Source organism: Myzus persicae, unplaced genomic scaffold (genome assembly GCF_001856785.1).
Source record: "Myzus persicae strain clone G006 unplaced genomic scaffold, MPER_G0061.0, whole genome shotgun sequence".
NCBI classification, from domain to species: domain Eukaryota; kingdom Metazoa; phylum Arthropoda; class Insecta; order Hemiptera; family Aphididae; genus Myzus; species Myzus persicae.
In genome coordinates, this window is record NW_019100515.1 from 127,534 (window position 1) to 142,991 (window position 15,458).

The window sequence follows — 15,458 nt, forward strand, 5'->3', positions numbered from 1 at the left end:
AAATTTTAAAACATTTTATAGGCTGCATTAATATACCTAGATTATAGATTTGTATAACATTTTTAAGTTTTATTGTACTAAATTAATTTTTCCATCAGTGATTTGAAATTTTATAAATGTTAAAATGTTTTAGTATTATTTAAAATATTATACGTACCTATATAGGTATTTTTAATAGTAATAAAACTTATGCCTTATGGCTCCAGAGATCTAATTATCTAATTAAGCTAAATTCGAATAAATACATCGCGTCAATGCAGTTGAGACTCGATAGACGATCATATTATAAATTGTAATTATAATACATATCAACTATCAACACTGTCCAACAATAATTAACTATAAAAAGTAATATTTTACATACTATTTTTGCTATATTTTTTTTTAGTAATTATGGGTATTGTTTCGAGAGGAGTAGCTAAAATATAGCCGAAGAGGTATATTTTCCCATTCTCTGAACAAATAATTAAATAAAGTTGAGTAGGTATATTATTGATATAGTGGTGCGATGTCATGGTATACTTTTAATCGATTTTACTTTTTAATTATTGACATAAAAAAAATTACTTGCAATGACTTACATATAGGAGGTTAACTACATTATTTTTTTATGATTGTTATAACAATGTTATTCAAACCTGTGTAATTTCTAAATGTATTACTCATATATGTACTCATTAAAAAATTAAAACATTTATTAGAGGAAACAAACAATTACGTAATATTGAAAATGCATAATTATTTACCTTTTGTATGCTTAAGTGCATATTATAATATTATTTTTCAAAGATTTAACTGATTGTGGTACTGCATGAAAACAGTCGTTTACTTACTCGTATATGAAACAGGATGTGATGTGATGTTGTAATTGGTAATGTAGTTATGCTTTAGACGTAATGAATAATTATTGCGATATAACTTACAAAAAGAATTTGGTGATTACTGAGATTTTGGAAACCGAAGAATCATACGTAAATCATTTGAAAGAAATAGTAGTGGTAAGTTTAATATTAATATTATATACATATTTAAAATATTACTCTTCTATATTAAATATTTGAATACAAAATTATGTTATAAAAAGTACAAACATTTTTAGCATATTATATAATACTGAATATTACTCATTATACCTAAATAGGCTAAATATTCAAAACATTTATTGATGTATGTCTATAGACTATACTTTTATCATAAGCACTGTGCAGTGGATACAGTTCTATACCTATTTGTCTTTATTTGTTGAAGAATAATTAGTATTAACTATTAACGCTGATAAAAAAGTATTATTGTTCTTAAAATTAGAGAAATGCAAATTTATATAAACCTATATTATACAGCTTGAAGTGGGTTGATGTGTATATCATTTCACATTTGCCATTTGTAAGCATTTAATTTACAGTTTTAGCGATAAAATCTAATTTTTTATCGTACCAACAAGTATAATAATAATGTTGATATACACCTATCAAATGTTCTAAATAATAAACTATATATTTATAGTTATTACCGACAGGATTCGGGATTTAATTTAAATAAAATGAAAAAATAAGCACTTAAACAAGTATTTGAAAACTTCATATTAAGCAATCAAATAAGAGGTTAAAAATAAAAACTCGGCAAAAAGAAAAATAAGCACTTCAAAATTTCATATTTATTTAACAACAAAAGCCGTAAATAATAATAACAGATAATATCATAGTAATATGACATAGATGCTCATAGCATTCTGCTAGATTGAATGTAAAGCCAAAAAATAAACAAATGCTTTAAGCTCCAAACCCTGGTTATTATAATAAACTATTATATATAGTTTGAATAAGTGTCGCAGTGGGTGGTAGAACTGTAGAGGTACCCCTGACATTTGTAATGTAATAATAGTCTGTTCATTTGAACTTTAAATTATTAATTATTGTAGGTAATATACTAATATGTATTAGCACTAAGCAGTATAACCATCTAGAAAAATATTTTTTTGTCTAAAATAAATATTTATATTTAACATGATATAATAGGAGTATTTGGAGTATTGGAAACATAAACAAATATTGTCAAAAGAACATTGCAATCAATTATTTGGAAATATCAAGGAAATTTATGAATTTTCGAGGTAGGTATCTCTTTATTTTTATTCTATAATATACGTTAAGTTTAGATGACATGAATATGAATATAAAAATGTTATTGATCTAGAGGAAATGCAAGCATCTTATGCTGCTATACCTTATTCTTAATACTTATATCGCGTTATATATACCCAACTATAGTTGGTTGGTCCAGGATTGTCAATTTTATTATTTGGTCATTTAGGTAATGTTTATAAAAAAAATATAAATGTACAAAAGCCATAGGTCATTTTATCAGCTATAGGAATTGCTAGATCAGCTATAAATGGCCCAGGTAGGGTCATAAACCTTTAACTACTAGACAAGAATTGTGTATAACAACAGCATTACGAGTGGCATAATAACATCTCACAGGGATGCACTAGGTTGTCTCTACTTAATATACAATAATTTAAGTATATATTAATCTTTCCCTATTACCTCGCACTTCTGTGCTAAACCAACCTGCGTACAAGTAATCGAGTAATCAAAAATTGCCTTCTATGTTGTTACTTTTTCTATACAGTAATATTGCTTGTCTATAGAAGACGGACTGCAGTAACATAAGCATGGTGATTTTTACATGTTATTGTTTATTTTATAGGATAGTTCTGGTCAATATCCACTATCAATGATAGAAGAGCGCTTTTATTAAATTAATATATATATTTTTTATTTTTTTTATTTCATAACTTCATAACAATAATGATAATACTAGTAGGTAATAGGTATACCGGGCCACATTGAAAAAATCGTAAGAGGCTTCAGTTAATAAGTATAGGTAATATGTTTATGAATATATTATATTAATGGAACGTCAAAAATGGTTAATAAAATTGATCTAATAAACATATATTATTCTAAACATAAATGTATTTATTAATTACAGAATATTTTTAAACGAATTAGGATTGGCAAATAATAACGTACCACAAATTGCTCACTGTTTTTTAAATAACCATCTTAGATTTATTATTTACTCCACATACTGCATCAATTTTCAAAAGTAAGTTACAATAGGTAAATATTATCTTGTTATAAAATAATAATCACTAAAAACGATAAAATATAAAGTAAATGTTCTTATTAATGTTTAGTTCTGATGCCATAATATCAGAAATAACTCAAAGTCAACTGCCAACCAACATCATACATCAAAGGCAAAATGAATTAGGACATCGTCTTCCACTTGGATCTTATTTGGTTTTGCCAGTACAGCGTATTTTAAGATACCATTTATTACTTAAGGTATTATGTTGATGTTGATGTATACAATATATTGGGTGCATTGTGGCATGTGCTTCTGTATATACAAAGTCTAGTAATGTGCAAATTAGCCTGCAGATAATTTGCGTTTTTCGTATTCATTTTGTACAGTCATTACATAATTTTGTTAAAAATAAGAGACAATATTTTTTTTATATTACATATTATGCTATAATAGGGTAGTTGTGAACTCAAAGACGAATCCAGGGGAGCCTTGCCCCCCCCTTCTAAGAAATACGAACGCCTACTAATAGATACTACCATTGTTTAGAATTTATAAATAGGTACTATAATTAATACTGTATTTATAAATTATAATCAATGTAGATATATTGTATTTGAATTATTAAAAAAATGTAGCCCCCCCCCAGATCTGTGCACTACATCCAAGCCTGGACTTGTGGTAATAATATAATACTATTCTAAATTTCTAAACTCTTATAGCAAATAAGGTCAATATAATTTAAAATCTATTAATTACAGAATGAAAATAAGAATTGTGTAAATGTAATTTATTTACAGATATAATTTTTATAATCACTCATATTTAACGATCAATATTTATTCTGTAAAATTGACCGATGTTCGGGTATTTTGTGACCATTATTGTTATATTAAATATTGATTGGACCTAATATATTATTGGGGTGAATTACATCATGAATTTACATCATTTGGGTGAGAGATTAACCAATCGTTTGAATGAACTGCAATTTAAAAATGATGTCAGTACACTATTTGCTTTTTCTAACCGACCCACGAGCAACATAGTAAATTTGAGTTTGAATAACCCATTATTGTTGTTATAGTTCTATAATGTTAGAGTGAATTTATTATTTACTTATTGTTATGTTTTAAGTTAATAACAATATCTGAACACGTAAATTCAGATTATTTTTTTAATCATACCAGTTTAAACTAAATTATGTCTAACAACAACAAACAATTAGGGAATAAGGGAATAATTATTAAGCAAAATCAGTTTTCTGCAAAATCAGTTTTGTTTTTGTGCTGCAGTCTGTAACTGAAGAATGAGTAACTATAGTGACTTGAAATGTTCACAACATATTCACATTGAAATTTACTAGTATGATATAATTTTCAAAATATTTAAGAATTGGTGCTTTTTATGGGTATGTTAAATTTTCCCCCTTTTTAGATTAATACAGTCATACAGGTATTATACAATTTTTGTAAACGTAATATCTTGAAAAATAAATATAATATAAGGTTCCTCATAAATTTCACATACCTGTCATACCCCATTTAATAAATATAATATATTCAAAGTCACAAAGTTTAGACTATAAATTCCTACAAGTCAAGAAAAATTTTGCATATGCGCTTTTGTAAGAAAAAATTCATAAAAATTTTAATTTTAACCTCTTATGTTTTAAAATTAAATACTCAGTCTCATTAACTTCAATAAAATGGTTTAGCTTAAAGTTGCATACATTTTTTACGAGTGACTGAAGTTTAGATTTTAACGATACTTGTTACTCAAACGTGTAATAATGATTTATTCTTTAATGATTTTTATTATTTTGAGATCCTTTAAAAAATATTGATCGTAGAAACTTGAAATATTATAGTTTTGCCTAAATTATCATTTAAAAAATATATTTTTCATTTTAAAGCGTCGATAGCAATGTTTTGGTTTAATCAAAAAATCGAACAAAATTAGTTTTTCTTATTGTAATTTAAAATTATATAGGTATGTTTTTTTGTCATTAGTTTCTAAAGTTCAAATATTGACAAAATTCGACATAGTGACGAACATTTTCAAAATTTTTTGTTGCTCAAAATTAATCAATTTTTCAATTTTCACAGGTACTTGCGATAAGGATTCGCAATTCAATATACAAAGTTCCTCATATTTTATTTTACTTAAACAAAGACAAATATTTTTTGTATAATTTTTATGGAAAAGATTGTACTGCTTTTTCTCGATCAACCAGTTTAACACACAATTTTTAAGTTAGTTAATAAGTATACTTAACCAACAAAATTATCAATTAACAATAATTGATTACAAACATTATCGAGGGGAGCAGGAAAACAACAGACCTATTTAGTAATAATTTTCGTCACCAAGTCAGGAAAATCATTTTACAATAGATTTCGCCAGTCAATTAAACTTAATTATTTTATTATTTATTAAAACAAAATTGTTTTTCTAATAACAATTTTTGAATGTTAAGTAAAAAACAAAATGAAAAAATCTGAAAATCTATGTTCAGGTAACCTTAACGTACAAAAATTCTCAAAGGATATACGGAACTACACAAAACAATTTAGAATTGTATTGTAGGTATATTAATCATTGTATTTATCTATAATATGCATTTATGTTCTTTGTTTTGCTTTAGACGTTTTAGTATTAGGTACATTATGTTCATTGTTTTCTCTAAATTTTAATATTGAAAAATGATTCCTCAATAATTGAAATAAAGCTGAGATTCCTGCAACTCAAATCACCGGGGTAGCTTATAAATTAAAAAAAAAACAAATAGCAATTATGTAATGAATAGTTTTTAGTTCCACTGTTTATTGAGTTAAAATTACGATTAATCAAGCTTTATATAAATTATTACCTACTCGAAATATTTCAATCATTGTTTACAGTTTTTTTTTTTTACAGAAATTGGCTGCATATACTTCATGTAACGAAACTGATCACTCTTTAGTCGTAAAAGCTTATGATAAAATGGCTCTTTTAGCTAAAATTATTAATGAAACGAAAAATAAATATGAAAAAGAAGTCCGTATTAAGGATATACGATTAATGATTCTACATTTGAAGGATAAAACAAATGTAATAACAGCCATCTGCACTCTGCAGCAGCAGCATAATAGATTGTCATTATATTCAAATAATAATTATTTATCCTTATAATAATTCGTGTTTCGTTAACCATAATAATACAAAATTATAATACGATTTAAATCAACTGTAAAAATGTATTGTTATCTACAGGTCGATCTATCCAACAATTGTTTTGAATTACATGCTGAAGGCGATTTAATGATAGCGGGAACGAAGAAGAAACTTCATGTGATTATATTGAACAATATGTTGTTGATTGTCAAAGAACAAAAATGCGGACTGTTGGAATACAAAGCTCATATATTGGTAAGTTTTTAACTCTTAGCAATGTCATTATATTAAAATTTTAATTTTTTTGATTTTAGAGTAAGAATCTCACCATTATTGAACATGTGAAAGGATATCCATTGGGTTTTCGTGTAGTATCCAATGCTGGATCTAAATATTCGTTTACATTGCAAGTAAATTTATTATCATATTAATCTGTGATAAATAAAATTAACTATTTAAAAGCTGATCAGGATTTAATTTGCAGTTGTTGTCTTAAGATTTGCTACGGGTATAATATATCTATAATAATGAATAAAAGTTATTACTTTTATTTTTGAAATAAATCTATTTAAAATCTTGAAAATAAATACTTAATAATTATATATAATATATTGTTTTACACTGCTTATATAGTTTGACATTTATATATTACAATGGAGTATTTTTTCCTAAACATTTTGAGGTTGAAAAAATATTTGAATGAACAAATTAATGAAATCTTCATTATTTGGACCACTATCGTCGGTTTCGTTGATAATAAAATATTATTTAAATACTCATGGAATTTTATAAATTTTAATATTAGTTATTACTTATTACTTATTGATTATTTCAGTATTATTATTATGTTATTTGATAAAAGTAAAAATGTGTATAAGTTAATATCATTTATTTGTTATTACTTGACCAATACATTTAGTTTCTTCTAATATTTTATAAATATGATTTTTGCAAATTATTTCTATTGGTATATTAAAGACGTTAATTAAAATACTGAGTATCTATAATTGATTTTTTGATTTATCCGAAGTTTAAAATGAAACAGTTGACAATATTTTGGAGTCAGTAAATTGAATTTTTAATTTTTACTAAAAAGTTTCTAAGGATTTGTATGGTTAATAGTTAGGTTTGTATGTAGTTGGGCATTAATGTTTACATTTTAAGTTTAATTATTAATTTCATTTTGGCATTGAACGGGAAGATGAGAATCATAAATTTATAAATATTTAGTAGGTAGGTGGGTGGGTGGGAATGTACGACGACACAACACGGTGAGACATAGTAGATAGTAATGGTATGCAGCCATGTAGGTAGGTACTATAATGTATGGAAGATAGATTTATAAAAAAAATATTGTTCACACCTTATGTACCTAGCGTTATTTTTTCTGTCTCCTCTTAACTTTTTTAAATAAATTAATGACCATAAGTACTACAAATACTGAAATACTAGGTCACTCAGTTTAATGACTCTCTTGTTTTGTTTAATTAAACGTATTATTATTTGAACAAGTTTAATGTTCTGGTAGATATTGTTAGATAAATTGAAACATTACATTTTTTGTCTTGGTTCTGTATTATCTAACATTTATCAATCTTACAAATATGAAGTTCTGATCAGCAATCATCAAACTTATTTAAGTATCAATGATAACATCATTATATACGTGTACTTATTGAAACGCATTACCTAATTACCTATTCCACAGGCGAACTCAGCGGAGGAGAAGAAGTTTTGGGTTAAAATGTTAAACGATATTAAAAAAGACACTTCAGGACTTTCAAGCAGTGGATTCGCTGAATTAATGGCCAAATATTTTTACAGACCTAGAAGTATTTAACTAATTAGCTTTACACAGGTATTACTGAAAACAGTTTTTATTTAATTATCAAGAGTTAGATACTTACTGCATAGGTACTTGTCATATTAAGGCATTTCAAATGTATGGGTAGAACTTATGATGCAAATATAAATAAATATAAGCGAAATTAAATAATTATTTACGGAAGAGTTAAATATTATTTAGAGCTTAATGAAATTTATACTGTTTAATATTATAACTTATAATTGTGTATATAATCTGATAATCAGTATATGACTGTTACAATACAAACATAGCTAAAAGGTTATTTTGTCATACCTATACACATATATTTTGAATAGCCTATGTTATAACTATAACTTACAATAATTCAAATTATGTACAATTATTGTTCCTTTAACTAACGATTATGCAATAAAAAATATTGTTTAGTTGTGTAAATATGTAATTGTGTTATTAATTAGTTATACAAATAAAAGTTTGGTAAGTATTTTTATAGTAAAAAGTTTGTACGAATTGTGTATACTTTTACCATGTAATAATATAATCAATCACTGGAATAATGATTTATAGCTCGTTCCTCGTACAGTCGTCCCTATAATGATAATTAATTGCTTTTATAGTTTTATGAGTAATACACTCAATAGTCAATACCATGGCATTGCATAATACGTCTTTAGTTTTTTACATCTCACGCTTAGTTATCCGTTTACGGACGAAGTTCGTAGTTAGAGCGAACCTCGGAAAATTTAAGTAGACCGAACAACTGGTTACAGAGCTTGAAAAAGAAGTATCGATGGCCAAGCAATAACGAGTGTTGTATACCAATCGGGACGTGATGGATTTACAGATACCAAACAATGAGTCATAATAATATGTGTATTGGTATAGACTATAGAGGTATACTATAATAGCGTATATATTATATGTGTGTAAGCGTGTTTGAGGAATCTCTGCGATTTCCTGTTGACTGCAACCGGTGTTGCTTTTGTCGTCGTCAGACTGTTGGCAATCGCAGTTGATACAGTATTGGTACTTTTACGATTGAAAATTAAGATATTTCCCAGCCGAATCCCACTCGAGATTGCCTCAGATCATCTCTATAGGATACTGCGGAACTGCAGCAGGCGGACGTGCACAAATTAAAACTCCCACCAAAAATATAATATATTAAATACATAAAACAAGAGCCGCCGGTCGTAATACTTATATGAGACGACTTATTTGCTAATATATAGAGAAATATACATCTATAACAAGGAATATATGGGGTGCACATTTGAAGATACTCCTAGCTAGTAACAGAGTGTTTGTTACAAGGAATAAAATGCAAATTCATCAAAATCCCATTGATAGTAATTCATCAATATCAATCACTGAAACAACTCTGCAAAGTTAACGTGTATAGCATGGGGGCTGGGCTCGGCGTACGAGCTTTTCGAAATACCTTCAGCATGTCAAAAAAGTCCTGTATCATCATAAATTCATAAGTATCGCTGTGACATCTTAGATCATATTGTATTTGATCTCGAAATCCGGTAGATTTAAATGCGTTTTTTTCACAATAGGTAATATTGTAATAGGAAGTTGCGATTTAATTGTATCATTGTCTGACACGTTAATGTTGAAAAAAAGGCATGACGATAACAATTACATTTATTCCAGATAATAGTATTGGGGATTTTTCAGACCTGCGTATCAGGACATAATAAAATGGTAATGCGCGTTAATATGCGATGGCGGTCTATTACACGTGCCTACAACGTACCTCGGTCGATATTTTTATCCTTCACCGCGACCGCGGTCCAGCCGGTCCAGGTGACCCGGCCACGGAACTCGCCGCCCCGGGTGTGTGCCCTTTGCGACGACCACGACGAAGGCGTAGAATCTTCTCTACACGGTGGCGGTGACCGAACGACGGATCCGCCTGCAGACGCCGCGCGCGCGTCTCTTTGTTCCGGCCGTGTGAAAAAACCCGCGTCGTCGACCCGCAGCGATCGTCCACGGGGGCGTTGCACCGGCCGCCGCGGAGAAGAACGCGCGCGAAATGGTAGTGGCGGAGGCGGCGGCGACGAGTGGCGACGACCGCTGCGGCCGGTGGAAGTGGCCCGGGTTCGGGCTGCATGGTGGAGGACGCGCCGAGTCTTTCGGCCGGTCCCCCGGCGATCGCCGCCGACCGCGTTACGCGCGCACCGTCGTCGTCCCGCCGCCAAATCCGCCGCGGCAGTGCTCTCTCAGTGTCGGTTCGTCGATCACACGCAATATACGACGCACACACCGCGGTCGTCGGCTGTTCAACCAATACCATTAACAATAATAATAATAATAATATTGATTATCAATCGTAATTATAATATCGCAACCGTCGTTTTACCCGTCGCCCGTGATTGTTACTATCGTTCTGTTTGAAATATATAATATTATCGTACGACTTGGCTGTACAATAGCGCGACTCGTATAGGCGAGACGACACCGCACGACGTCGTTTGTTTGTTTGACGGAAGAGCTTAATATTTAGCGACGCTCGTTCGGGGTGTGTCTACACTGTTGCTTTTCACTCCCGCGGTACATCCACGCGATATTTGCGAGACTGCTGTTATTAATTCTGTTTCTACTGCGTTGATCAGCCGACGAAAACCGCGACGTTTCGGTTCCACAGCCGCCGAGTCGTTCGCGTACACCACGCGGGTGTTGCACACTCGTCGTAATCTTCGCGAGTAATGCGCACTGCGAACTCGTGACCACTCGCGCGAAGTGCCCACACATTCATATGTACCTAGATTACGTCCGTGGAGAACGCAGCCCCGCACGACGATCCTGTTGACCGCCGAGGTCCATGCGACCCTCTTGCACGCGCCGCTCCGAACGTCCACTGTCCGCAGCACGACCAGGATCTCGTAAGTAACAATACGCTCGATCTAAGTGTAGGTGTAGAATACATAATCACAACCATCATTTGGCTGGCGAGACCGATGACATATAGGTATCTATAAATGTGGTTTTATCACGTGTATGTAATATTATACATGTAGGTATTATGTAATATAATAGATAGGTACCGAAGTCATACACCTACGTCCTACATGCATAATGATATTGTACATTATTATTATATCGGTAATGGGTAAATGGTCAAAAAAAAAACCGTACTATTGTAATACTGGAACCTCACTATAGGATTTTCAGGACTTTAAAATTACGATTACTCCTCTGCACTCTTCACCATTCTCTTGGCGTCTACGACATCCCTCACAATCTTTTCAAATGTCCATTTATTTTTTCCTAATTGAAAAGTTTTCTCGCTTCAGTGAATTCTCTAAATATCCCAGTTAACCCTCGGTCCATTCTTTCCTCTAATTCTCACTTAGTTATTTTGTCCACACTCAATCCACTCTGCATCAGTCTGAATTCAATATTTAAAATTTAACTGTTTTTGTAATAGTTTAATGCCTATGTATTAATTTGTTTAAAATATATTTAAAACTGTAATTGTCGAATCTAGTGGTTTTATAACGAGTTTACTTAGAAAAATACTCCTGTAGTTTACTGGTTTATATCCTTAAGCCTTAATACCTATATTATAAGTTTGGAACAAATATAATGGTGCCTCTAAATGTTTTTATGCCCGGTCCACCACCTTTGCCCCCACCTCCACCATAATTTTGGTACTGATTATGCGACTCGCCCCCGTAGACGAATATCTCAATTGCAGCGACAGATACCATTACAAATCAATCGATCGCTCATAAATCGGCACCTCCCTGCGAGCGCGTGTCTTAATAAATCACCCGTTAATCACAGTGTTATCGAGCCATGGCAATGGCATCCGCCTGACCATATTATAAATTATAATATTATAGTGACGTTATAGTGTGGACGATAATCAGAACACGCTGCAGTTACGCCACAAAAACTCTCTCCTACCATCACTGCAAATAATGGATCCGCGTGAAACTATTTTATTTTCTCCGAGAAAAAAACACCAGTTAATCATATTATATGTTTTATTCGTTGGTATATATTATTTCTTTTACAATATTATATTATAATTTATTATAATATGCACGGCGGTGGCGCATTCCATATTTTCCCCGCGAACGGTCGGTTCGGGATCCTGCAGCGAGTAGGTAGATATTGGTTTTTCGCTCGTGCAACTTATCGGTTCGGTCGGTCTGGTTTGCGTGAAATTAACCATCTACGAGTACAACAGCGGTGGACAGACATGCGTGAACACTCGAACAAGTCTAACTTATACATAAAATGTATACATAATGCACTTACTCATAATATACCTCTACACGTGACTAGGGAAATTCACCGAGTTGCCATAATATTTACACCCGAGATGAATGTCACAATCATAGACTTTAGAATTTCGTATCATAATACATAGACAACCATAGTCCTCTGCAGAGGTCATTCCCTCGGTTCACGGAACAGGTTATATATTAGCGTATCGTTACTTGAAAATATATAATAATATATATTATACCTAATAATAGATTACATTTTTTAATACAACGGTCTGAAGGTAAAATGATTGAAATTTGATTAGTGTTTAATTAATTAAATCCAAATTGGTTTAAAACGGGTTATTATTTTTAACCATCTGTTTAATCTGGACATTGTCCGAAATGTAAATTTCTTCTATAACACCATGTTAAAAGAAGGTCCCAACTATACAATTTATATTGTTCATGATAATATCTTGTATAATAATATGACCTAACAATATTCCATTAATCAACCTGTAGATACCTATACATGTGATGTGTATTAGAGAGATTAATTTTTTTATTACTTGTGATGTCCTTGCAGTATATTGGATAATAATAATTACCTAGGTACTCTGAAAAATAAAGGATTTGTTTAAAAAGTCATTACGCTTACTGTAGAAAAATTATAACACACTATATCATGTGTGTTAAATTATATTATTATATATTCAAAAATATACATAGACCTATCGTATTTTTAATAATAAACCGTTATGAAAATACTTAATGAATATTTCATGATTACTGGTCTGTATTTGATGACGCTTAAGTTTGATAATGAGGCTTATAATGTCAAAATGAACTATAGCAATTATTGTTATTTTTCCTCTGTCGTGTCATGGTTAGTATTAACTATTAACGTTAATTAGAATTCAATGCAACGCACTAGAGCCGTCTATCCGTTATAAATCAACTCATTAGATTTCATGACTGGTCGCCCTCAGAGTGTATTGAAGCGAGTTAACGGTGCCGTTATTATGAAGTCACCCGATGGCAACGGATACCGCCACCGTGTGGTATATATTGTGCAACAAGAATCAATTTCAATTTTTAAACACTGTAATCAAAATGATAGTGAAACTATATAATACACATAGGCATATCACTAGATAAAACGAACTTAATTTAATTTTAAATGGCATTGAACGAGTTACAAAAAAGTTTAACAGTTTATTGGTATTCAGCACCGTCTATACAAAGGATCAAGTCGGGTCAATGTGAACTATTAAAATGTGTCCTAAATTACTTTTACTAAATAAAACTCAAAAGTTTGTGAAATGATTTCTATAATTAGTAGCTTAGTTTACCTACCATTATAATTCTTAAATATTGTTGTGTATTTTAGACTCTAAGCAGACGTCTTTTATTTTGTAATCATGCATTTTTTCGGATTACGCTTTTTAGGGCCTCTAATTGAAAAGTTCAACAATTTGACACAATGCAGACAATATTCCAGTATAACCAGTATATAGGTTAGGTTAAGTTATGATTATATTACAAATATTGTAAACTCCGATTGAACAACAAATACAAAAATTAATTTTTAAATGTCTGTATTTATCGAAAAAATTATGAAAAACAGGAGTACTTCAACAATTTTTTAACTGTATTACTCTAAAATGGCTGTAAACTAATAAATATATTTATTTTATAAACATAAATATTAAACCATGTATTGTTTTATTTATATTAAATAGATGAAAACTTAAGATGAAAATTGTACAACTAATAAATAATTATTTATATTCCAAAATAGTCACATCATATTAAAAGTAAAAAAATATGCCTTTAAAATAATAGTGAATATATTACATAATCGATAGTGGTATCAAAAAGCCTTATCTTAAATGTATAAAAAATCAGCTAGTTAGCCATTACTATTACTTTTGACAAAGTATTATTTATATCATTGAATTGATTATATAGAAGATTGCAAAGACATGAATATATGATATTCATTTTGACTTAACTACTAGGTAATGGATACCTGTATGGAATTAAAAATGAAGTTTTCTTATGTAATATTTCATGTACAATGTTTAAAACAAAAATTAAAGATGTATAATAAATGATAGATTTAGGTACCTATACTCAGATCAAATGTTGAAACGTATTAACTTAAAGAAAATACTGCTCAATCATTATGGCTGTATGCCTGTATGACATTATGTAATTTTAAGTACCTACCTATATTAATATAACTATTTGGCGCTTTCAAAATGAATCATCTTTAAATAAAAGGTTATTTTACTGTCTACATTATTGTGTATATATGTATAATGATTTATAATATAGTGTACTATATCGTTGTTGTTTAATGCAAATGCATATCAAATCACATAATATCCATACGTTTTCTATAAAAATAATCCGATCAATTGACTGATATGAATATTTTTACCTGGCAATTGGCCACAGATTTCATATCAACAAATTAAAAAGGTTGAATATATCTGCGTTTACCGATTACTATGATTAGTATATAAACATTGAACACGCTATAAAACACTTAAATTTGTCACTTATAATTGTGCTTGCAGACGAGTTCTATAAACCAGCAAGTATTTGTAGTCGGAAGAAACCTACGCGTACCTATACACAATATGAATACAGTCAAATTTTTGAGAGGAACCCACGTAGTTTATAAGAACATAAGATTATATTACTGTTTTTATTGTACAACTACAAGAATTTCCATTGCATAAATATTACCTAATCACACTATGTAACATGGCTTTAGATGTAAATCAACTCAAGTTGCACTTTGATCTTATCTTGAAGACACGGACATTATTACAATATTTATAGAAAATAAAAATAAAATTCTTGGATGTTATTGATTATCGTAACGTTCTCCGTCGACTTAAAGAGTACTGTTTCTAGTGCAAATCGTATTCTAAAAAGTAATTCTTTGAAAAGACAACTACCATCAGAAAATTACAAAGACATAAACATTTTAATTAAACTCATAGTGTTTGTTTATTACACTTAAAAATACGTAACACTATTCTATGGTACTCCAGAAAAACTGCTGTTTCTTCATCATTTTTAACTGTTCTTTTTTGTTATTTAATGTTTACTGCTTCAAATCATCGAAGCAATGACTATAA

General features: G+C 30.1%; 2 protein-coding genes across 3 annotated transcripts in view; both read left to right on the forward strand.

Moving 5' to 3' along the window:
• Nucleotides 1–170: 170 nt before the first annotated feature.
• Nucleotides 171–8,429, forward strand: LOC111030001 (pleckstrin homology domain-containing family G member 1-like). 2 transcript variants are annotated; one of them, XM_022309285.1, is made up of 8 exons: nt 171–998; nt 2,016–2,110; nt 2,995–3,111; nt 3,203–3,353; nt 6,013–6,186; nt 6,349–6,504; nt 6,564–6,659; nt 7,958–8,429. In XM_022309285.1, exons 1-8 carry the CDS (start codon nt 897–899, stop codon nt 8,087–8,089), a joined length of 1,023 nt encoding a protein of 340 aa, XP_022164977.1. In that variant the 5' UTR covers nt 171–896; the 3' UTR covers nt 8,090–8,429. The 2 variants fall into 2 exon arrangements, with proteins under 2 accessions (XP_022164977.1, XP_022164986.1); XM_022309294.1 differs by having other exon boundaries at nt 6,564–6,655; nt 7,958–8,101.
• Nucleotides 8,430–10,233: 1,804 nt separating this feature from the next.
• Nucleotides 10,234–15,458, forward strand: part of LOC111029527 (ataxin-2 homolog) — a 36,293-nt gene continuing 31,068 nt past the window's right edge. The window contains exon 1 of the mRNA XM_022308548.1: nt 10,234–10,968. The gene's annotated coding sequence lies outside the window, so the exon portion shown is untranslated. The remainder of the gene's footprint in view (nt 10,969–15,458) is intronic.